Source organism: Candoia aspera, chromosome 14, assembly GCF_035149785.1.
Source record: "Candoia aspera isolate rCanAsp1 chromosome 14, rCanAsp1.hap2, whole genome shotgun sequence".
Taxonomy (NCBI): Eukaryota; Metazoa; Chordata; class Lepidosauria; order Squamata; family Boidae; genus Candoia; species Candoia aspera.
Window position 1 is genome coordinate 20,101,996 of NC_086166.1, and position 22,694 is coordinate 20,124,689.

General features: G+C 49.3%; 1 protein-coding gene across 1 annotated transcript in view; it reads left to right on the forward strand.

The window, feature by feature from the left end:
- Positions 1-19,842, forward strand: part of IL21R (interleukin 21 receptor) — a 39,596-nt gene extending 19,754 nt beyond the window's left edge. The window contains exons 3-10 of the mRNA XM_063314611.1: positions 11,051-11,154; positions 12,824-12,938; positions 13,181-13,383; positions 14,011-14,165; positions 15,350-15,527; positions 15,824-15,917; positions 16,436-16,520; positions 18,561-19,842. Coding sequence (XP_063170681.1) covers positions 11,109-11,154; positions 12,824-12,938; positions 13,181-13,383; positions 14,011-14,165; positions 15,350-15,527; positions 15,824-15,917; positions 16,436-16,520; positions 18,561-19,382 — 1,698 coding nt within the window. The 5' untranslated portion in view covers positions 11,051-11,108 and the 3' untranslated portion in view covers positions 19,383-19,842. The remainder of the gene's footprint in view (positions 1-11,050; positions 11,155-12,823; positions 12,939-13,180; positions 13,384-14,010; positions 14,166-15,349; positions 15,528-15,823; positions 15,918-16,435; positions 16,521-18,560) is intronic.
- The last annotated feature ends 2,852 nt before the right edge of the window (positions 19,843-22,694 follow it).

A 22,694-nucleotide genomic window follows, 5' to 3' on the forward strand; every position in this document is an offset into this window, starting at 1 on the left:
GGTACCATTCCACCATTGCTGGGTGCAGAGCACCCCATGTGAACTTAGGTGGCAGAGACGAGGTGGGAACTTCCCTGCTGCCCAGCTCGTTCCCTCCACAAGTTCCTTGACCCCTTTGCCAAGCTGATGGTCAATTCCCCCAGGCTGTTTGTGCTGGTAGGTTCAACCTTCACAGCTTGGGGATGAGCTTAGGAGTTCAGGGCTGCCACAACAAGCACAGACTTGTCTCAAGGCATCACAATACTGATTCCTGGGGGAGGGAACACATGTTGCATCTGGTATTTACCTTAGAGCAATTGGTTTGTGAGCTGAGGGTGGACAGCATCATCATTAGTCCAGAATGCAGCCACGTGGGCAATTCTTGGTGCCCCAATATCGGCACATGTGACACTGTTGCTGTGAGAGCTGCATTGGGTACCAGTTTGCTTCCAGGTCCAATTCAAGGTGTTGGTTTTGACCTTTAAAGTCCTACATGGCATGGGTCCAGGTTACCTGAGGGACCATCCCATCCCCATGACATCAACCTGCCCCACTCAGTCATACAGAGAGGGCATGCTACGGACCCCATCTATAAAAAATTCCATCTAGCGGGGTCCAGGAAACAAGCCTTCTCTGCAGTGGCCCCCACACTTTAGAACACTCTGCCCCCGGAGGTGAGGCAAGCCCCATTGCTTCTGGCCTTCCGGAAGAACTTGAAGACCTGGCTCTGCTGCCTTGCCTGGGGTGGGAAGGGGCGTAGTTCTTCCTGGGGGTGGCTGGCACCTTAGAGCTCACCGAATTAGATCTCTTATGGCTACTTGGATTTTATATTTATTTTTACTTTTACATTTATATCTTGTAATTGTATTTAAATTTTAGATGTTATTTATGGTTATTATTTTAATGTGCTAGTTTTATTGTAAACTGCCCAGAATCCCTCTCTTTGGGGAAGATGGGCAGTGGCAAAATTTGAAAAATAAATAAGTAAGTAAGTAAGTAAGTAAGTTGGTTGCCATGGTCAGATCACTATCTGGTCACCAACCTCATACAAGAGAGACCTCTTAGATTAGGCAATTTTGTCAGGCTCCCGTTGCATGCCTGCCATAAAGCATTGCTACATGTATCAGCCTGCTACACGCATCAGCCGAGGGAGAACAAACCCATCTCAGCTTTGCAGCTTTGCAGCTTTACAGCTTTGCAGCTTTGCAGCTTTGCAGCTTTGCAGCTTTGCAGCTTTGCAGCTTTGCAGCTTTGCAGCTTTGCAGATTTGCGGATTTGCAGCTTCGCAGATAGAGAGAATGCTTCAGCACATTCCTTCACAAGACGTTAGAGCCAAGGACAGGCTGATAAGACACCTGGACTCTAACTAAAGAGCTGGGAGGGGGGAGATTTGGAGTGAGAAAGAGCTTGTTTGTAAGACAGGGAGGAGAGATGATGTCAGAGGAAATGAATTACTTTGAATGCTTTGGTGCCAAAATGTTATTCCAAGCTTTGCAACTGTCCTGTGTAATTGGATTTTAATACATGGATTCTTTAAGCTTCTAATGAGCTGTGGAGAATTCCTTAAGTTAGATCCTGGTACTGGGATCATCACAATTTTATGAATACAACTGATTCTGATCAAGCAGGCAACTCTGTGCAGAGCCTGGTTGTACTCTGGAATTCAGAGACAGCCAGACATCTTGATATGGTTGTTCTTAAGTGTTTCCTCTGAGGGCATGAATCCAGGTTTACTGAAGAGCTCCAGGAGATGAAGCAAGATAGCAGAATGAGATTGCAGTTTAATGCTGGACAGGTTGGAGGACTGAGCTAAGAGGAACAAGATACCTTTCAACCAGGAGAAATATGAGATATTACATTTAGGGGGGGGGGGAAGTGCAGGATTTGTGGCTTAGAAACACTACATCTGAGAAGGACTTCATTGGGTTTATTGACAACAAGCTGATTATGAGCCAGCACTGTGAGTCAGCTGCTAGAAGGAGCATTGTATCAAAGACATGTGATGTCCTTATTCCTCTCTCCTCTGCATTGGTGAGGCCATACTGTGTACCACGTCTCCAGAAGGATACTGACAGGTTAAAATAGATGCAGAGGTGATACAGGAACTTGAGGACAATCCCCATCAGGACAAGCTGAAGGGGTTTGGGATCTTTGGTCTAGACAAAAGAAAACAGGGGGAATGGCATTACAGCAGTGTTCAGATACCTAAAAGGCTATGACAGGAAAGATGGTCAGGAACAAGTTTATATTGCCACAGAACTAAGACAGTGGATACAAGTGGCAGCTACTAGATTTCACGTATACTGCAAAGAAAAACTTCTTGACAGTAAGATCTGTGCAACCATGGAACAATCTACTACAGAGACTGTGAGGTCTCCATCCCTGGAGGTGTTTGGTTGGACGTCTTGATAGTGTTCTTGCACATTGCAGAGGATCAGACTAGATGAGCCTTGTGATGGCAGTTGTGTGACTCTTGATCTGTGGACCCTGACCAAAGCAAAGTGAAGTGGAGCAATTACTTCCCCTAATCAGAAGGTGTCTGTTGGCACCTTTTCTGACTAAAACAAATTTTATTAAAAATCATAAGCATTTGTGAGCTGCAGCCCTTACCTTTTAATAAAAATTGTTAGCAAATCAGATGCTGTAGTTCCTTCTGACTTTTTGCTACCATGGACTACCATAGCTTTCCTCCAACAATTCCCCTAATCAGGAGTCTATACTTCTGTTCATACATCAGAAATAACATTTGCCTTTTTTGCAGCTGCAGCATGTGCTTGGCTCATACTCAACACCCTTTGCGTGTGTCCTGCTACTAACAGGCCAGCTCTTACCCACCTTGTACATATGCCTTTCATTATCTTCTCTCTGTTAAATTTCATTCTGTGCATTTCAGCCTCTCTAGATCTTTCTACAGTTCTAGCCACTCCTCCAGATTTTGTTCATTTGCAAATGTGATCAATTATCTCCACAGTGCCTTCACCCAGGTCATTAACAAAAATGTTGAATCTATATTCTCTAGTGTGGCAATGCAGTCAATTAAGAATCCACCTAACATCATCTAGCCCATATTTTACTATTTGATCAAGTACAGAACAGTATTTGTCTGATGCTTTGCTGAGCTCAAGATACCGATAGTCCTTGCTTAGCGACCACAATTGGAACCAGAAACTCTGTTGCTAAGCAACACAATTGCTAAGTGAAACATCATGTGACCTTGATGGACTTACAATATCATTTCCCATTTGGTCATGGGTCATTAGGTGAGACATCATATGACCGCGACTTGCGATTTTACTACTGGATTCTCCATTGACTCTGCTTGTTGGAAGCCAGTTGTGAAGTGCGCAAATGGCAATCACGTGACCACAGGGACACTGCAAAGATCATAAATGCAAGGGCTGGTCATAAAGTTACTTTTTCAGTACTGTCATAACTTCTAACTGTCACTAAACAGGGCAGTCATTAAACCAAGTCTACCCGTACACTGCATTCCCCTAAACTAGCAACTGTTTCAGAAAAGGAGATAAACTTGTTATGATAAATTTAGCATGCCTTGTTTGTGATAAACCTCTGCTGGCCATTGTTAACTGCTACGTTCCCGTCCAAGTGATCACAAACATGTTGTTCAATACTTAGCTCGTGGACCTTGCCCAGGAAAGATGTCTGTAATTTCCCAGGTCCACTTCCTTTCCTTCATGAGGGTAGGGGAACATTTTATTCTCTCCAGACTTCTGGGACCTCACCAGTCCCCCAGGAGTTCTCAGAGATGTCCAAAAGCAGTTCTGTGACCACCTTTACTTGTTTTTTAAGTCCTGGAGCCTGGGATGTACTCCATCTGGACCCGGAGATTCCAATTTGTTTAAGTTGGCTAACTGCTTTTTTCCCTCTCTTTGTCCATCCTGCAACTGCACCTTCCTCCTTCCACTAGTGATACAACCATGAAGAGCCAGGGTGTAAGGGTTGCCTATTCTAACAGACTCAGTCTCACAAGCAGGTGCTTAAGGAAAACTGGTTTATTGAAAGAATAGTGTGCAAATACAAAGAAAGCTGGGAATGAGCAAAAGCACGCCAAATACAAACTAAAAACCCTCGCTTCAAACCCGATCCCGCCCTAGCTCCCACTTAGCAACCACCACCTCCCAGGTGTTGGCAACCATCACACATCAGCCTGAGAAAGTAACTTTGAACACATGCAATAACCCAAACATACATTCCTCAGTTACAGTAAGGAGATTACAGCCTGGCACGGCTGAAAATCTCCTCCCAGCAAACATGAGACACGGATCAGGAAATTGACATGCGAAATGTTACGATGTATTCAGTACATTGGAACAATGAACATGACATACCGCCCCCCTTAAAGAAACCTAAATTAAGGAGCAGGCTTGGCAGGGTAGGCAGCATGAAAATGGGCCACTAAAAGAGGGGAGTGAACATCGCAGGCAGCCACCCACTCAGGATGAGGGAAATGTTTCCATTGGATAAGGTATTGCAGGGTAGAACGAAGGCGCCGAGAATCGAGAATCTCCCGGACCTCGAAGTGTTGCTGGCCATCAATCATTATGGGAGCAGGCAGTGATGGCTGTGGGTGCCAGCGATCCGATTGGTGAAACAGTTTGAGCAAGCTGCAATGAAAAATGGGATGCAAATGTTTAAGATTATGAGGCAGGTCGAATTTAAAAGTAACAGGATTGATTTGAGCCACAATAGGGAATGGCCCCACGAACTTGGGTGCCAATTTCTTAGAGGGCTGTGGGGATTTGATAAATTTTGTGGAGAGATAGACTTTATCACCCACTTTGAAAGGTGGTTGAGGTGCGCGTTTGGTGTCAGCATAGCGTTTGTAAGCGGCTTGTGCATTGGCTAGAGCTTGTTGGATTTTTGGCCAGGAGTCGCCCAGATGTGCTGCCCAGTCTGCAGGGGACAAAGGAGGAGAGGTTGGTTGAGGCAGTTCAGGAATGGGCACAAAATCTCGACCAAAGACAGTACAAAATGGCACCTGCCCAGTGCTCTGATGTACGGCATTGTTGTAGGCGACTTCAGCAAAGGGCAGAAGATTGACCCAATTATCTTGCTGATAGTTAACAAAAGCACACAAATATTGCTCCAGTGTGGAATTAAGCACCTCTGTAGATCCGTCAGTCTCAGGATGCGATGCAGTGGACAGCGCTTGTTTAGTGCCCACCAATTTCATAAAAGCCTGCCAAAATTGGGAAGTAAATTGTGTGCCTCTGTCAGTCACCAAACGGGAGGGGCTCCCGTGGAGCCTGTACACGTGTACAAAGAAGAGGCGGGCTAGTTGCTGTGCTGAGGGAATGGAAGCGCATGGAATGAAATGGGCTTGTTTTGAGAAAAAGTCTTTTACAACCCAGATTACAGTCTTTCTCTGGCTTGGAGGTAAATCCACGATAAAATCCATAGAGATTTCCTCCCAGGGGTGAGAGGGACTGGCCACTGGCTGGAGCAACTCTTGGGGCTTACCAATCTTCCGTTTGGAGCCAGCACACACAGGGCAGGATGCAACATAGTCTTTAACATCATGCCTTAGTGTTGGCCACCAGAATTGGTGTCTGACCAAATGGAGTGTTTTCACAAACCCAAAATGCCCAGCCAGCTTGTCATCATGGGAACGGAGCAAAATGTCTTTGCGCAAAGCATTAGGCACATAAAGACGATTGTGCTTCCAAGCGAAATCGCGGTCAAAAGTAACACTGTGTAAATTTGCTTGCAACCAAGTGTCAGATTTCAATTGGGAAAGAAACTGTTGTTGCAAGTCTGAGGAAATTGGCAAGCGTCCCGGACGGGGTGAAAGTGAAGCGTCGGTTTGCTGTGCGTGAGTCTGGCTGCAAGTCACAGCTGCCAGACTCAATTGCGGCTCCGTCCATAGTGTGCCTATGACATCAGGCACAGTACCAGAATCTTGGGGTCTGCGGGAAAGTGCATCAGCCAGAAAGTTTTTCTTTCCCAGAATAAATTTTAATTTGAAGTCAAACCCGGTGAAGAATTGAGCCCATCTGATTTGTTTTGGGGTGAGCTTACGAGGTACACTGAGCGCTTCGAGGTTCTTGTGATCAGTCCAAACCTCGAAAGGGTGGGTAGCCCCCTCCAACAAGTGGCGCCAGGTGTCTAAAGCAGCTTTAACAGCAAAAGCCTCTTTCTCCCAAACATGCCACTGTCGTTCTGTTTCAGAGAATTTGCGGGATAGGTAAGCACAAGGCTTCAAACATCCCGACTCATCTGCTTGTAGCAGGAGCGCTCCAATGGAGAAATCAGAGGCATCCACTTGCACCACAAATGGTTTGTTATGATCAGGATGCTGTAGAATAGGTTCATCTGTGAATAGCCGTTTGAGCTTTTCAAAGGCCACTTGGCATGCGGGCGTCCATTTGAGCAATGCCCCCGGATTTTTTGCCCTCCGTGTGTCCCCCTGCCCCTTTGTTTTGAGTAACTCAGTGAGGGGCAACGCTATCTCCGTGAACCCCTGGATGAACTGCCGATAGTAGTTCGCGAATCCGAGGAAACTTTGGAGCTGCCTATGCATGCGTGGTGGCTCCCATGCCAAAATGGCTTCAACCTTAGCTGGATCCATTTCAATACCTTTGTCTGAAATTCTATAGCCCAAATAGTCAATTTGAGATTTATGAAAAGCACATTTGGACAATTTAGCATACAGTTCAGCCTTTCTCAGCTTGCTGAGTACTTGTCTGAGCAGTTCTACATGTTGTTCCATGGTTTCCATATAAATTAACACATCATCCAAATACACCAAGACCCCCTTGAACAAATGGTCATACAAGACTTCATTAATTAATTGCATAAAGACCCCAGGCGCTCCCGCCAACCCAAAAGGTAATACTTTATACTGGAAAGATCCCAGAGGGCAATTGAACGCAGTTTTCCATTCATCCCCCTCCCAAATGCGAATCTGGAAATATGCCTCTCTCAGGTCTAACTTGGAGAATATTTTCCCCCTCGCCAGATGTGCTAACATGTCTTTGATTAACGGTACCGGATATTTATTTAATATTGATACTGCGTTCAATCCATGGAAATCTGTACAGAGTCTCAAAGTTCCATCTTTCTTTGGTCTAAAGAGCACAGGAGCCCCTACTGGGGAGCTGGCTGGTTCAATGAAACCTCTAGCTAGATTTTTGTCAACAAACTCCTGTAGCGTTGCCAGCTCCTTTTGGGACATAGGATAGATTTTGGCTTTGGCAGTTTCACATCAGGAATAAACTCTATGGCACAGTCAGTTTTTCAGTGCAGCGGCAGCCGATCAGCCTCCTTTTCCCCAAACACATCTGCAAAATCCTGGTATTGTACCGGTAGCCCATCTAGCGGACCATTGAGGAAATGTGGAGTTGCCGCTGCCACCCTCCTCACTGTCCCATCGTCCGTATCATCCCACTCAGGGGCTTTGTAGAACCCATCTGCAAATGTCACAGTTCTGTGCACCCAATTTATATGGGGATTTTGTTGGACAAACCAAGGCATTCCCAAAATGACAAACGGACCCCCCACAGGCACCACCACAAAAGGCAGTTTCTCCCAGTGACTGCCTGTCTGCAACGCCACCAACCCTGTGGAAAGAGTCGCAGGCGACCCTCCCGCTGTAGATCCATCCAATTGCATGAAGATCATAGGACGTTTCAAAGGGAACATGGGTAACTCTAACGCAGCCACCACGTCAGGGCGCATCAAACACCTAGAACACCCCGAATCAATCATTGCCCACAATTCCACCATTCGAGTGCGGGACCCCAATTTCACCTTCACTGTCAGTGTAGGGAAGTTTCCACTCACCGAAGCGTGATCGCACCCTTCCTCTTCCACCTGCCCAGCGGCGCCCTTTAAAGCAGGTGGCTGGCGTTTCCCGCTGGTTGATCAAGAACAGCCTCCTCCTCATCTCCAAAGAAAGGGACTTCCTCCGGTTCAGCCTCCGCCAGCACCGCCTTCATCTTTCTCGGTAGAGAAGGAGATTTCCCGGACGACTTTCCCAGCCGGTCCTCGGTCTTTCCCTTTGGGCATGCCGCTGCTCGGTGTCCCTCCTTTCCGGACCGCAGACACTGGCCTCATGCATAGCATCGCTCCTTCTCTTCCTCCCAGGTCCGTTGGCTGGATCTCCCTGGAGGAGCCGGGGTGCGGGACCCTTTACTGAATCTCCCATACCTCGCCGATCTTCGGTGGGCAAACGTCTCTAGGGCATGCTCAGTGCTGCCCGCCAGCTGAATCCAGTCATACAGGGTTTTTGGGTCTTCTCGCCCCAGGGACCACTTCAGAACCTCAGTTTCCAGTCCATCCTTGAACATCTCCACCAACGTGGATTGGGACCAATCCTCCACTTTCCCAGCCAGGGCTTTAAATTCCAGCACATAATCCGCCATGGATCATGGCCCTTGGTACAGTCCCTTTAATGCCCGCTTCGCTCTTTCCTGAGCTAACGGGTCTTCAAAATGTTGCCTTAATGCCCACAGGAACTCCTCGAAGTCTTCTAACTCCGGGGTGTCCGATTGGCACAGCTGTACATACCAATCGGCCGCCCTCCCCTTGAGCTTGGTGGCAATGACGTTTATTTTGCCCCGTTCCGACCGGAACCCCTGTCCCCAGTCCTCCATATAACTGTTAGCATTGGTTATGAAGAAGGACAATTTGGTAGGGTCCCCATCGAACTTTACTGTGAAGGGTGGGGGTCTTGCCACTTCTGGTTGTTCAGCCCTTGGCACGGCCCCTAGCGAGTGCCTCCCTGCCGGAGGGGACCTCGAAATTGTCACCCTCGGGCCCCTCTCCTCTCCTCGGCGCCGGGTCCTGCTTCTCCCTCTGGGGGATATTAGGGGTGATGGTGGGGTGGAATGTCTGCGGAGGGACCCTTCCCTTCCTCTTTCAGGCGAACCCCAGCCCATTGACAATTTTTTCAGCATGAATTCGACCAAGTCTAGCTTTGACTCCAACACCTTTATACGGTCAGGGGTGGGGGATCCCTCAGGCGCCTCTTTTCTGACCACCTTAGGTGACAGCGGGTACCACTGCTTCCAGGAGGCTTGAGTCACCCCAGTGACCGAGTCCTCGTCCCAAGTGATGTAGTCACCGGCCGAAGTACTGGTCGTTTTGGGTGCTTTTTGACGTCCCTCCTTCTCCTTTGGGTTGGGGTCGGGTCCCGCCCGACCCTCCGGAGCGTCGCTGCAGGGTACCTTCCCCGCTCTCACCACCATGGCGTCCGGTTCCCCTTCACTCGATGCCTCGCTCTCCATCTCCTGCAATCTCGGTTCACTCATTGCTAGCGCTCCCCTTCACAGATGGATCTGGATAGGGGCTAGCGGAATAAGGTTTTGGATTCCCAGCTTTATGTAAGGGTTGCCTATTCTAACAGACTCAGTCTCACAAGCAGGTGCTTAAGGAAAACTGGTTTATTGAAAGAATAGTGTGCAAATACAAAGAAAGCTGGGAATGAGCAAAAGCGCGCCAAATACAAACTAAAACCCCCCGCTTCAAACCCGATCCCGCCCTAGCTCCCACTTAGCAACCACTCCCTCCCAGGTGTTGGCAACCATCACACATCGGCCTGAGAAAGTAACCTTGAACACATGCAATAACCCAAACATACATTCCTCAGTTACAGTAAGGAGATTACAGCCTGGCACGGCTGAAAATCTCCTCCCAGCAAACGTGAGACACAGATCAGGAAATTGACATGCGAAACGTTACGATGTATTCAGTACATTGGAACGATGAACATGACACAGGGTTTCATTTCCTTCCTGAGAAATGCAGAATATGAGTTGAAACTTTCTGCCTCCTCACCCTCATAACCAATTTACCTCTTTGCATTCCACCTCTTTCTCCTCATAACAGTCTTATGGACTCTTTGCCTTTTGTTTCACTTCTGATGTATCCCAAACGATCCCACTTTATTTTCCCCTTGTTTTGAATGAATATTTCTTGCCTCAGCTCATTTGGTGCATTAGCCTTTTTAATCATTCCTACCGTTCCTGGTTGCTGCCTCGTATCCTTCTTCCTTTGCACACCGCTCCTTCCACTTTCTATATATGTTCTTTTCCTTTTTAGTGTATAGGTAGTTCTGTGTGTGCCACACTTGTCTCCCCTTAGAATTTATTCGGGTTGCACCTCCCATGTTTCATTTTGCAGGATTTCCCATTCTTCTGGGGCATTTTTTTTCTCCTTCAGTATTTCAAACCATTGGGTTTTCTTCTTCTGAGCTGATCAAAATCTGTTGTTCTGAAATCTAAAATTCAAGTATCACTCTTCCTTCTTTCTTTGATATCATGAACTCAAGCACAACAGGGCCACTTTCTCCTAAGGTTTGAGTAACATTCCCTTCTTCAACCAGCTTCCCTCTTGTTAAGGGTTAGGTCCAGGATAGCAAGCATCCTTGTTCCTTTTTCCATCTTCTGACAAATGAAGTTGTCAGCAAGAGAGGATAGGAATTTGCTAGACTTTTGACTCTTGGCAGAGTTAGATTTCCAGCTGATGTCACGGTAATTGAAATATCCCATTGTCACCACTGTAATACTGAAATACTGCTGTCTTCACTATATTCTTGTATGGCAGCCTGGGGCTCAAGGGGAACTCAGTAGTATCCTAAATGATAGATAGGTCAAGCCTGAGGAGGCAAGGTGGGAAAATTAGCCACAACAAAATCAAGGCATACTCTCTGATGAAGACGACAAGAGAAAAGAAGATCCCGGAAAGCTCCAAGTAATCCTGGATGAAATTCTGCCATCTTAGGATAGAAGGGTATTGTTCCAGCAACACTGTAAAACCAGCTGAAATTCTGCATGGGTGACCATGATCAGTAATGTGCTGTACCTACTCTGATTTTGAGGCCTTGGGCTTCCTCTAGGCTGAGGAGGTAGCAGGCTGAGGAGGAGAATGATTGTGAGTTTGGTTCTCTGCTCCTGAGTTGGAAAATAGCCCTTTCCTTGAAATACAACTTAAAACACAGCACAAGAGTCTTCTGCTGAATCTCGAAAGGCCAGCATTTGGGGGTGTATAAGGTTTATGTCCTGCCTCCTGACTTGCCACCACTACTAATCTCTCACACTTCTTGGCCAAGACGCAGAGACAGCTTTCAGGAAAGCAAGTGAACCAGTGCTGATAAGAGGAAGAAAAGGATGCTGCTGTGCCAGACCACTGTGTTGCTCCTTCTCCTCCAGAACAGTAAGTTGTCTTTGTACACCTGTCTCTACATTTTTGAGGGCATGTTCTATCAACACACTTGTGTTATCCAGAGTGGCCTACAGCTACAAACCCCTGCCTATACAACTCCCATTGCCCACTGAGTCTGGGATATCCAGTTTAACTTATCAAAATGACATAGTTCTTTACTCCAGCTGAGCACAAATCCAAAATGCAGGGCCACAGCTTCTTTTCAGTCCTTCAAGGTAACACCTTGTATCCAGGACCCAAGCCTACTTTTGGGGAGAAGGTCTGGGTTTCTCCCCTCTTCTACAGCTGTCTGAAGTGTTTCTGCCTGCACCTGCTCTCAAACTAGGTTTAATGCTATGATTACTGTTGATGAGTTTGGTCATGGTGGCATGAAAGCCAAGCCAAGAAAAATTGGGGGTGGGCGTAAGTTCTTCCATACAGTGTTAGAAATTACTCTTCCAGGTCAGCCCAACCATCCAATAGAAAGCCTTGCCTTGGGAAGCAGCTCTGTTGCCATGGGACTCCCTCAGAGCTAACTAGAAAGGGAGCTTTCCTAGCAGTCCTTACATCAGCAGGAGCAAAGGCAGACGGAAGTGTGGTGCTTAGTGGGCCAAATGCTAAATTCAGTTCTCTCAAAACGCCTAGCAGCTCCAGCATTCCGCCCCCCTGTGCCCACCCTCTTTCTTCCACCACCAAAAGCATCCCGAGTGCAAAACATGGGTGCTGATACGGGAGTAGTACTCTTAGATATCTGCAGTGCAGCAGGTGGGGAAAGGCTGTTCCATACCTGTTCCCCAAATTCCCTATAAATGAATTTACAGGTGAATAATTGTATGTGCCCACAAGCAAATCCCATGCAGTTTACAGCACCAGCCACAAAGGTGCTTCAAACTACCCCTACATGTGTGTATTTGAAGAATTATGCTTATATTTTTTGTTTGTGTACCCTTGTCCTCATTTATCTCTTCCCTCTTATGTTTTCCTGTACCTAAGGGGACCTGTTATTTGCAAAAAAAAAAAGGCTTGTGCATAGAGGTGGTTCCCTAGGTAAATCAAAAAGAAATTATGAAGGGAAAGTTTCTGAAATAGTAAGGACCAGAAATGCAGTTTGTTAATATGCTTGTTTAATAATTTAATTCTTTTAATCAGCACTTCAGTGCTGTTATGCAAATGTTTTAATATCATCTTAAAAGCCAGGGGTGTGTTTCAGTGCGAATTTAAAAGACTGATTAAAACACAAAGTTGGTGTTAACATGGTGACTGTGTTACTGTATAATTGTGGCAAATTGCTGTGTGCCCACTTGCCCAAGGGGACCAAAAGTGACAGAAGAACACAGCAAAGAATTTTCCCTCCTTCTGAGATGTGCAAATGAAAAAAGAGGGGAGCCAATGAGGAAATATTGGCCTAAAACTATTTCCTGCCCATTTCTCCACTTCTCCTGCTCCCTCACTGGGGACTTGAGAAGCAGGATCTATGTTTTCTGGAAAAGGGGCTCGTGACTTCACCCAACTCAGTGGCTCTGAGGAAAACGGGGCTCCCAGGGTACATCAGGAGACCTGCCTGTTGCCAAGTGAGGTGGTGGTGGTGGTAGCTTAGAGAGAAGGGATTCAGGCCAGGCCTTCTTGGCCCCGGTGCCTGCGGAACTGCAACCTGACATGGCAGCCTCTTGCTTCCACACAGCCTCGGCTTGTCAGGACCTCACCTGCTTCGCAGACTATATCCAGACACTGGAATGCACGTGGGGAGGCGGAGTTGGCCTCACTCGGAGGGCTCTGTACAACCTCACCGCAAACTGGTAGGCATGAGGACAAGGCGCTGCTGACCCAAGCCCTTGTGGTGCCCCGCATTCCTCTGCCCATCCCGGCACCAGGAGCAGGGCCATCGGCAGCCGTCCCCTTCCCAAATCAGGTTCTGCTTCCGGCATGACAGCCTGCCTGGACAGACCCTCCCCTGCCACCTGCGAACTCCCTGTTCCCATCCCGAACCCCATGAGTGTGCCCTCTTGCTCAACCCCACTGTGGTGTTTGGTCTTCCCAGGGACTGTGGAGAGGGAGGGAGCTGCTCCTTCGGCCTGACCACCAGCAACGCCACGCACGCACACTACACCTGCTTCTTGGAGCAGAAGTTGTGCTTTGGCAACAACGTCTTCGAGGTCAGCATAAGGAGGAGGGTGCCGCCTGCGGACGAGCCTTCTCGTCTTCTCCCGGGGTGCAGGAAGAGCTTCGTCTTCCAAAACCACAGTAAGTGCAGAGAAGGACCTGGCGCTGGAACCCCCGATGGGAGCCAGAGAATCCACAGCAGGTCCCAACTGGACAAGGACGCTCCGAAGGGCAGCGCCAGGGGAACCACCACGTGCATGCTTTTCTGGTAATGTTTTCTTCCTGTGCAAACAGCGTGGTGTGATCCCCACTGCCCCTGAGCGGTGAGGACCCCCAGTCAGTGCTTGCCCTGGAGTGGTTGCTGGAGCCCAGGTGGTTGTGCAATGTTTAGGTGCATTTGCAGCAAAGAAAATGAGCACAGTGAAAACGCTGCGATGCTCAAGGCGACGTGCAGTTCTTCAGCAAGAAGACAGGGCGTGCTAGGCTGAGGCTGTAAAGAGCAAAAAGAGACCATAAAATACAGTTTTCTTCAGCGTGTCCCCCATGCAGTGTCAGCAACTGCCCGGGAGCAGATGCTGAAGCACCAGTTGTCTCCTGTGGCGCTCGCAGCCCTCCGGGAAAAAGCAAGCCAAGTTCTCAGGCCGGTTTTGGAGGGGAAGCTGAACCGAGGGCCGCCCCTTCAAGCCTCCGTGCCGCCTTCATTCTCTCCAAGCCGCAGGGTGCCGCCTGCTGTGGGATGTCCTAGTCTGGCTTCTCTTTACCTTCCAGTTAAGCCGCACCCACCGATCCACCTGGCCGCAGCTGCTTCCCTCGCTGGCTACAACATTTCTTGGGAGACGCGGTACCTGGAGCCCAAGTACAACTTCCTGGATGGCAGCCTGCAGTATGAGTTGCGGTACAAGAAAAAAGGCCACCCTTGGCAGGTAAGACTGCAGAGCAGCAAGCGGGGGTCTTCCGGGGTGAGGTGGTGCCTGAGAGGTCAGTCAGGAGGCCCGGGCAGGATCCTCTTGGGAGGAGGGAACCTCAGGACAGGCCAGTCGCTCCAAGGTGGTATGTGGCTGGCCCGCCCTCCTCTAAAGGAAGCCCTTGGTTGGCTTTTGGCTTAGGGGCATCCTTTGGGCACCAGATGAGAGTCAGCTAGACAAGGGTTCTGAGCCTTGTGGACCAACAGAGAGTAGCTTCTTCCCAGGACTTTAGGAGGGGTGCACACAGTCTCCTCCCTTAATGAGGAAAGCTGGAAAGAGTAGAACAGATTTGTTTAAAGGTGAGGAAAATAACATGTACAACTAAGGCATGGTAGGAAAATTCGTGTTTGGGAAAGACTGATGACCTTTTCTAGTTGCTCCTCCTTCCCCCTGCCCCTACTTTTTAAAAATGCAAATAATGCTCATTTAACTAGGTAAGACTGCCTTGTCTCCAAGCCCAGGAGAATGGCTTTGAGGCTTCCTATTAAAGCCAAAGTTTGAACCAACCAACCCCAACCCTGATGCCCCCCTGGTTGGAAATGCCACCTCCATGGCCACCTCCATGGCCACATCTCATGGTGGTCCTGATTTGGATCAATGCCCTGTACACTTTTCTGGAAACAAAAAATAAGCCAGGGAAAGACGCCTCTCCTCACCGGTTCAGCTCCAGTAACGAGGCGGACTCGTCCTGCTGCCCCCCAGCAAGCCACCCACCTCCAGGTGAGCTCAGGAATGGCCGGGCATCCTGGCCGGTATCTCCCTAGCCACCTTTGCAGAGTGCAGGTGGATACTAGTTTTTTGGATTGATTTGGAAAAGTTGAAGTAATGATCTCTGAAGCCCAGCCAAAGTCAGGGCTGCCAAGAACATCTCCTTCCACACTTCTTTTTGTCTCGTGGGCATCCCCGTCCCTCAGGATGAAAAGAACAATTCAGCAGAGATTGTTTTCACAGGACAATCCGGGTGACTAGAAGAGAGAGTTAACTGCCGGTTTGCAGAGGACCCAGAGACCAGCTTAATCTTACAGAATCCAAGGGTGGCCGTGGGTTAAGACTGGTTCTCCTGGGGAGGCCTGCTCCACCCCAGAACAGCTGCGAAGGGGAAGCACTTCCCAAGATGTCTCTCTTCCTTTTCCTTTGCACAGGGGCAGAGCCAGAAATCTCTTTTGCAAGACCTGCGGAGCGTGTGGCTCTTGCCCCAGGAGTTTGAGGAGAATATGGAGTATGAGTTCCAGGTGCGAGCAAAGCCAGGGCAACGGTCTTCTTACCAGGGAATGTGGAGTGACTGGAGCACCCAAGCAGCCCTCAAGACATTGTCCCACGGTGAGCCCCACACCACCCCCCACCTTCAGGCTGGGCCGTTCCCTGCCTCCTCGGCCAAGAGGGTAGGAAGCGTCAGCAGTTGATGCACCCCATCCTGCCCCAAGCAGTTTGTTTGGGACAACACGCAAGAGGCAACCTGGCTTTTCCTGAGCTGCAGCTAGTTTATGAGGACCTGAGGGCTTCCCCCCCAGGTTCATTCTGACCCCAAGCTCAGCTTCGGAGCCTCCCCTGGCAGCAGGCTTTCTGCACTGGTTACTCAAGTTTGGGTACAAGAATGACTCTCATTCCTTCTTCAGCCCCGGAGCCTGGTGGAGTCCAATGGCTAGAGGTGCTTTTACTGGTGCTCAGCTTGATTGCTGCCCTTGTGGCCTTCCTGGGGTGGCACCAGAGGTGAGTGACAATGCCAGGGAAGCCAGACGCAGCACCGGAAAGAGACAGACACCTTGGCCTGGCCATAGAGCTGCAGGCTTTCCTGTGTCTTCTTCCACTACATTTTTTTTTTCAAAATGGATGTTTTTCATCCAGTACCCATCATCCCAGCCAGCATCGGCTATATGAACTGAGCTGGTATGTTTTGCTTCTGCAGGTATCTCAAGGGGCCAAGTGGCAGAGGCTGGGGGCCAGAGAACAATCAATAATGTCCCAAAGCACAAATGAATTCCTTGTTGTCCCTGGATTACCTGGGAGAAAACCCACCTTCCAGGCAGGTTTTACTGGACCTGGAAGGTGGGTTTTCCAGGCAGACCAGCCACTGGGTGGGGCAAAGAGCACCCCCCCCCCCACCCTGGTTCAAGACTCCTCCTGCACTGGGGGACTTGAGAAATGAAAGCTGCTGTGCAACTCCGGGGTGTTTTGCCTGTTAGCAGGTGGGATGACATCTGGTGACCGGCCTTCCTTTCCCCATGCAGGTTGTGGAAGAAGCTGGACTGTTTCACCCCCAGCCCAGCCCCCTTCTTCCAGCCTCTCTACCTGAGCCACAATGGAGACTTCAAGGTAGGAGCCAGCTCCTTGCTAGGTACTAATCCAGGTAATTGGCAGGGAAGGGAGGACCGAGAGTGGCAAGGAGGTGCCTTCACGAAGCACAGCCTGGGACGCACCCACACCCAGCAGTCCCCAAGACCACCACTACCCCAGCAGGGGCTCCCTGTTGCAAGGCGGGCAGCCCATGTGCAGCTCTTGTGTCAGGTCAGGACAGGTGAGGGAACAGCAGAGATCAGTCAGCCTCCCCTCTGCACTGGCCTGCCCCAGCAGCCTATCCTCCTCTACAACGCCCTGGTTTCCCCAGTCACCCTTCTGCAGGCAAGCATGCCGAGAAAGAAGCCCTAAGCAGGCGATCCTCTTGGCTGAAGTAGGGGACCCTTTTCCCATCCAAGGACAACGGCCCTTCCCCACTGGCCAGTCTGCCGGTGAAAATGTGTGAGCAGCAGGCTGGATCAGAGCAAAAGGCACACTTGATCCTCATCCTCATCCCCTCCATCACCGATTCCTCCTGCACTGCACTCCCTACTGACTCCCCATTGCCTATCCAACCTACAGATGCTCCTCTTTCCCACATTAGCAGACTAAGCACATGTGGGATTTTTAAATTCCCTATTTGCTAGGGAATGCTTGACACCTGTTGTGCCTAGAACAACTGAGTCAGTAACATTACATCATGCTTAGCTGCAATCTGCAACTTCCTGCCATTGCTGCTCCCTGAACAGAAAACATCCACCGTCTGGGCCAATGTTTCCTGGATGCTCTACTCTCGAGATCTGAGGGATAAAGTGGGGTGGGGGCAAAGTTTGGGGAATTTCAGGTTGCTCCTGGACCACTGTAATACCCAGCAGGGCCGCAACTAGGGGGGGACAAGCAGGGCATGTGCCCTGGGCGCCATACCAATGGGCGCGGAATCCATGTTTGCCCCAGGTGACACAGACCCTGGTTGTGGGCCTGATACCCAGGGCTTCCAGTAGAACCTTCAGTGGACTTCCATGATTCGTCTTCTAAAGAGGTCTACCTAGGTCTGAGCTGGACAGAATCCTGGCCTTTCCCAGCTGTGCCCCCCATGCATATCCGCATAGCTTTTAAAATTCCTAGCTCCTATCTGTTGGGGAAGGCTGAGGAGAATATGCAATATTCATGCACAATATTTGGACTAAGGCCTTCCAGTAGACCTCCTCACCACCTCTGAGGTTGAGCTATCACTTCCCCACCCCTCTTTAGTTTCTCATTCTTAGTGGTGTTGTAATGCAGTGTGAAACCTGCCATCCACAATCTTCCCCACCCACAATTGCACCACTCAATGCGAGCCCAACCCCTGCTCAGTGCAGGGATCCAATTTCAAGTATCCCAAATAGATGGCTGTCTGGTCTCCAGTGGAACACATCCAAAGAAGGGAAGCCCTCACCTCTCTCCCACTGTCAAACATCCTACCATTAAGAAGTTATTTTTTTTCTAAAGTTTAATCAGAATCTGTGATTTTTGAGATTCATTTCTAACAAGATTTAGGCCTGAGTTGACCCCAGACATCGCCTTCCTTCTGTGGGATGACCATTGCCAGGGGAGAGGGAGGGAAGTAGGGCCTTGAGGCTTCTTCTGGGGCGCTCAAGGGCTTAAGGGTTCCATCAACCATCTGTCTGAGTTCAGAGCAGGTAAAGCTGCTTTATAGGAGTCTCACGGTCTTTGGTGGCTGTTCCAGATGGCAGAGCCAGGGGAGTCGTGCTGCACCCAAGGCATTTGTGGTTTGAGCTTCATGGGATTCTATCTTGTTTCCTGCGATGTTCAGCATCTCCAAACACTGCTAAATCCCTCATCTGGGGAGTTAGAGTGGGGTCCTCAATATGCTGATAACCTGTTTGGAACAGTTCCAAGAGTGCTGGCGCAGTAACGGAGCAGAGGATAGCCAAAGAGCTGATCGTTCAGATAGTACCAAGGTCGTCTTGGCAGGTGGTTTGCGTAGGCAGCAACATTCTATGCAGCAACTAACACCTTGATGGCACCTTCCTTCTCTAGCTGTTGCAATGGCACATACTTCTCTCCTTCTCTCTACAGAAATGGGCGGGCACCCCATGCTCCGGAGCAACCCTAGATGCGTTTGAGTGGGGCGTAGTTGTGCCAGAAATATTTGGGATTGGACCCAAGCACCTTCTCTTGAGTTGTGCCAAGGGGGATTGGACTGATGGCCAGAGTCTGCAGCCCCTGACGTCGGTCCCCTTCCTACCGGAATGTTTGCAGGACTCTGCCACAGACCATGGTGCCACGTGGGAGCAGGGTTATGGCCGCCTCTCCATTGGCACAGTCACGGTGGCTGAGGAATTTGCAGCCTGTTGCCCCCAGTGCAGCAGTGCCAGCCCGTGTTGTGCTCTTGAGGAGCTGTGGGAGGAGGTGGAAACAAGGGAGAGGGATGCCTACCGCGGGCTGCAGTTGGGCAGCTGCAGCAGCAGCAGCTGCGGCCTGGTCTCCAGATGTCTGCTGCAGGGGAACAAGGCGCCGCTGCGGGACTCCTTTCCACCTGGGCCGGCCTCCTGGGCAAGCGACCCTTCCTCTGGCTCCCCCTCGGGGGGTCCAGAGGAGTTCTTGGGCCTGCTGCCGGTCACCTCCCTCCTGAGCCCTCGCCTTTTGGCCCCGGCAGAGGAAGGCGTCTTCCGCAGGGCCCCACCATTGCCTGACTGGGACGGGGAAAGCGACCCCATCGGCAGCCTGGATCTAGACACCATTGACAGCGGCTTCGCAGACTGCGACTGCAGGAGCTCCGGGGACGGGGAGCTCGCAGAAATGCCAGCAGGCTGCCGTTGCCAGTCTGAGCTTAGCCCTGTTGGGGAGCCCGAAGGAGAGGCCTTTCTGCTGCCGAGATACGTCAAGCAGTGGATTTAGTCCCACTGTATTTCGGGACTCAGGTGGGCCGGACAGGGGCTGAGTACCAGCTCAGCCTTACAGCACTCCACGTCTCTGCCAGCCCTCGCAGGATTCCGCTGCACCAGAGGCCTGGGCTGGAAGGTGCTTGCCTGCCTGAAAAGAATTTCTTTCTGTGCAAAAGCGTTGCTCTGGAATGCAGGAATCGGGTCTTGGGGCACCAAAGAGAAATGGGAGGGGGAGCAGGGCTAAACCCCAGGGTCCCCTGCCTGTGAACCGCATCTGTCCTGAGAGGCTCCCTGCCTTTGGCAACCCAGGGAAAAACAGGCAGTTCCTCTCTTGGTCTTTCCTCCTTCCTTTAGGGCAAGCTGCGGTTAGACCGTGAGCCGCTCCAGGCCTTTTGCTTCTGCAACTTTTGCACAATGTTTGGTTGATATAGATGCTTAAAAAGGAAGTCTGTCCTATACAAATCAGGGTTCCAGAAATGTGCGAGTGCCTTGGGATCAAAGCTCACACCATGGGACTGGCTGATCTGGATTCCCTTCCTGCCAAGTTTGCTTTCTTAAACCAGCTCAGATGGGCACCCACCATCTACCGACCCTAAATAAAAATTATAAGAACTGTAGTCCATAGTCCCTGATGGCCTTCAAAACGACAAAAGTTATATGGGCATCCACAGGCTATGGGGAGGAGGCTGCAATGTACAGCGTGATTGCAATTTGTCTACACTATTGAAGCGCACACGTCTTTTCTCCTCATGCAAGGATTTGGTTGCTTAGGGTCACACACTGGGACAGAACCATCATTCAACAAGAACATCTTGGGTATTTTTAAGCAAGTTACCTTGTTCTTTCCAACTCAACAGAATGTTAGGAAGGAATGATCTGAAAGAGTTTGGGACCACCCTGGGAAAACTAAACAGAAGCTGACCAAAGTTGGTATGGAGGGAGAAATGGCACACAAAAGACTGAGTTTCAAAATGGGCAGGTCACACCAGGGGCTGAAGAGGAGATGATCCAGGAAACCTCCCTCCCCCCCATGTATCTCAATGGAAGAGTCAGCTGCTCAACTTTTGGCACCTGCTCCATTCTCGGCCCCCTCCCTCCCAGTCGTGCGGCCCAGACTGGAGCCCAGGCAGCCCATCCTGTGCCTGGCAGCACAGAGAGAGACAGCCAGACACAACACACTTGGGGAGGGCAGCACATTACTTCCGGGTCTTCACAGAACATACAGATGCTCCCTGTGGTGTCTGCTGGTGAAGGGGTCCGAAAGAATTCTAGGAATCATACTCTGCATGCTTTCCCTACCTCATTCATAACTGACAAACTCACATCTCAGTACTTGCAGAAAAATTGTCAGCACATTCTAAACTGTCCTGACTTAAGCAAAAAACCACGCTGAGACAAGAAATTAGTCTCTAGTGTTTATTAACTGGTCTAGTAAACAGAAAATCCTGCCAAACTGAAGGAGCGTGGGAAACCCACACAGATAAACCCAAAACTCAAGGTGGGTCTGCTCTGAGTTTCTTTGAAGGACAGTTCAAAGCCTCTAAACTGCGCATGTGTCTTCCCCCCTGGATAGGGGCCCCCTCCTGCTCACCATCCATACTCATGACATAAACAAAGAAAGAACATGGACGGCAGAATTACATCTCTCAGAACTCTGGCCCATCTAGTTCAGTATTTGTCTGCATAGGCTGAGCCAATATATGACACGTAGCTTGTTTTCATTCAATGTTTATTACATATACCAGAAAAATAATAGTACAAACAATAAACCATGGTTTAAAAACCATGGTGGCTGGGCTTATGCAATGCCTAATCAAATCACATTATTTATCTATTCAATTTATGGCCTAGTGTAATATATGAACCAAGTCAATAACTGGGCAAAACCACCCAAAGTGTCCAACATGAATCTTTCCCAGCCTCGCGGCCCTAATCGCAGTATAATGTTATAACTCTTTCGTTTGAGAATGCTTCAAAGGTTCCATCCAAATGGCAAATTCTTAATGCTAGGGATCAAATGGTATTGCACATCTTGGCATGGTTTGATTTACTAACCATGGTTTAAGTTCCTGTAACATAGATGAACAAGAACTTTGCCACAAAGGCTGGGTCCACGGAAACCACCCAATCACATGGCAGTCTTGCCTGCTGTACAAGCCCATGCTGTCTTTTTCTCTTCAACAGCTAGTGAGGAAAAATACAGGGTGAGTGGGGAGGATAACTGCATGTCTTGTTTGGACTCAGCACAGGTTGGCTTGGAAGTCAGTTTGGTGTCATGGTGAAGGCCCCAGGCTGGAAACCGGAAGACCAGACTCTGAGTTCTAGTCCCATCTTGGGCACAAAGCCAGCTGGGTGACCTTGGGCCAGCCACTCTCTCTCAGCCCTAGGAAGGAGGCAAGGGCAAACCATTTCTGAAATCTTGCCAAGAAAATGTCAGGGACCAGTCCAGGCAGTTGCCATGAGTCAACACTGGCTTGAAGGCAACACACACACACACAAAGTTGGTTTTAGGCAGTCACTCGTATTTGTTGGAGTCTAGAATGTGAGTAACAGAACTCCAGGCAGTGTTTTTAGCAATTGTAGCAGAGTAGAAGCGTCCCAGAAAAAAAAAGGACTTGCACAGAAAAGGCTTGATTAGCGTTCAGAAAAATAAAACAGTCTTCACACATTGGTTAGTGTAAAAACAAAGGTTGCTTATATTTTATTTTGTAGATCTTGGTTACAAGTAGAGATAGATTTAGATTAACATTGTCAGCGGGAAAACCTCCCAAAAGAATTCCAATCCACAAGGTTCGATGATACAGAGAAAAGAGTTTATTTGTAACGCATTTGCAAAGGCGGGTTCCCTCCATGCAGGTGCAGGAAAGAACCAAGAACAAGGTTAACACCAACTTTTTATACCCTAATCTGTCCTCCCCCTCTTGTTGAGGGCTCAGCTCACAATCTTCTTGTTTCCCAAGCATTCTTGAGTTAGTTACTAAATTTATGTGTTTATGTGTCCGGGATGATTCTGCCATCCTTATCTCTTCCTCCTTTCAAAGGCTAATCCCACTCAAACACCTCTTTGTAGACGCCAGCTACTCTACACAATCAGCTATAAATTCCTAACCTAAACGGCTCTATCTAACACGCATATCCTCAGCCCCACAGGTTCAGGGTCCGGTCACCCACCTGTGGCTAACTCCCTTTTTCTTCTCTCATGAGTTTGAGGCACCTTCAGGGGATGCTCTTCACCCCCCCCTCACAACTCCCCCCTTTTTCTCTTACTTCCTTACTGCCTCAAACTCAAGCAACATCTAATGCTCCGTCCTCCACTTCAAGCTGT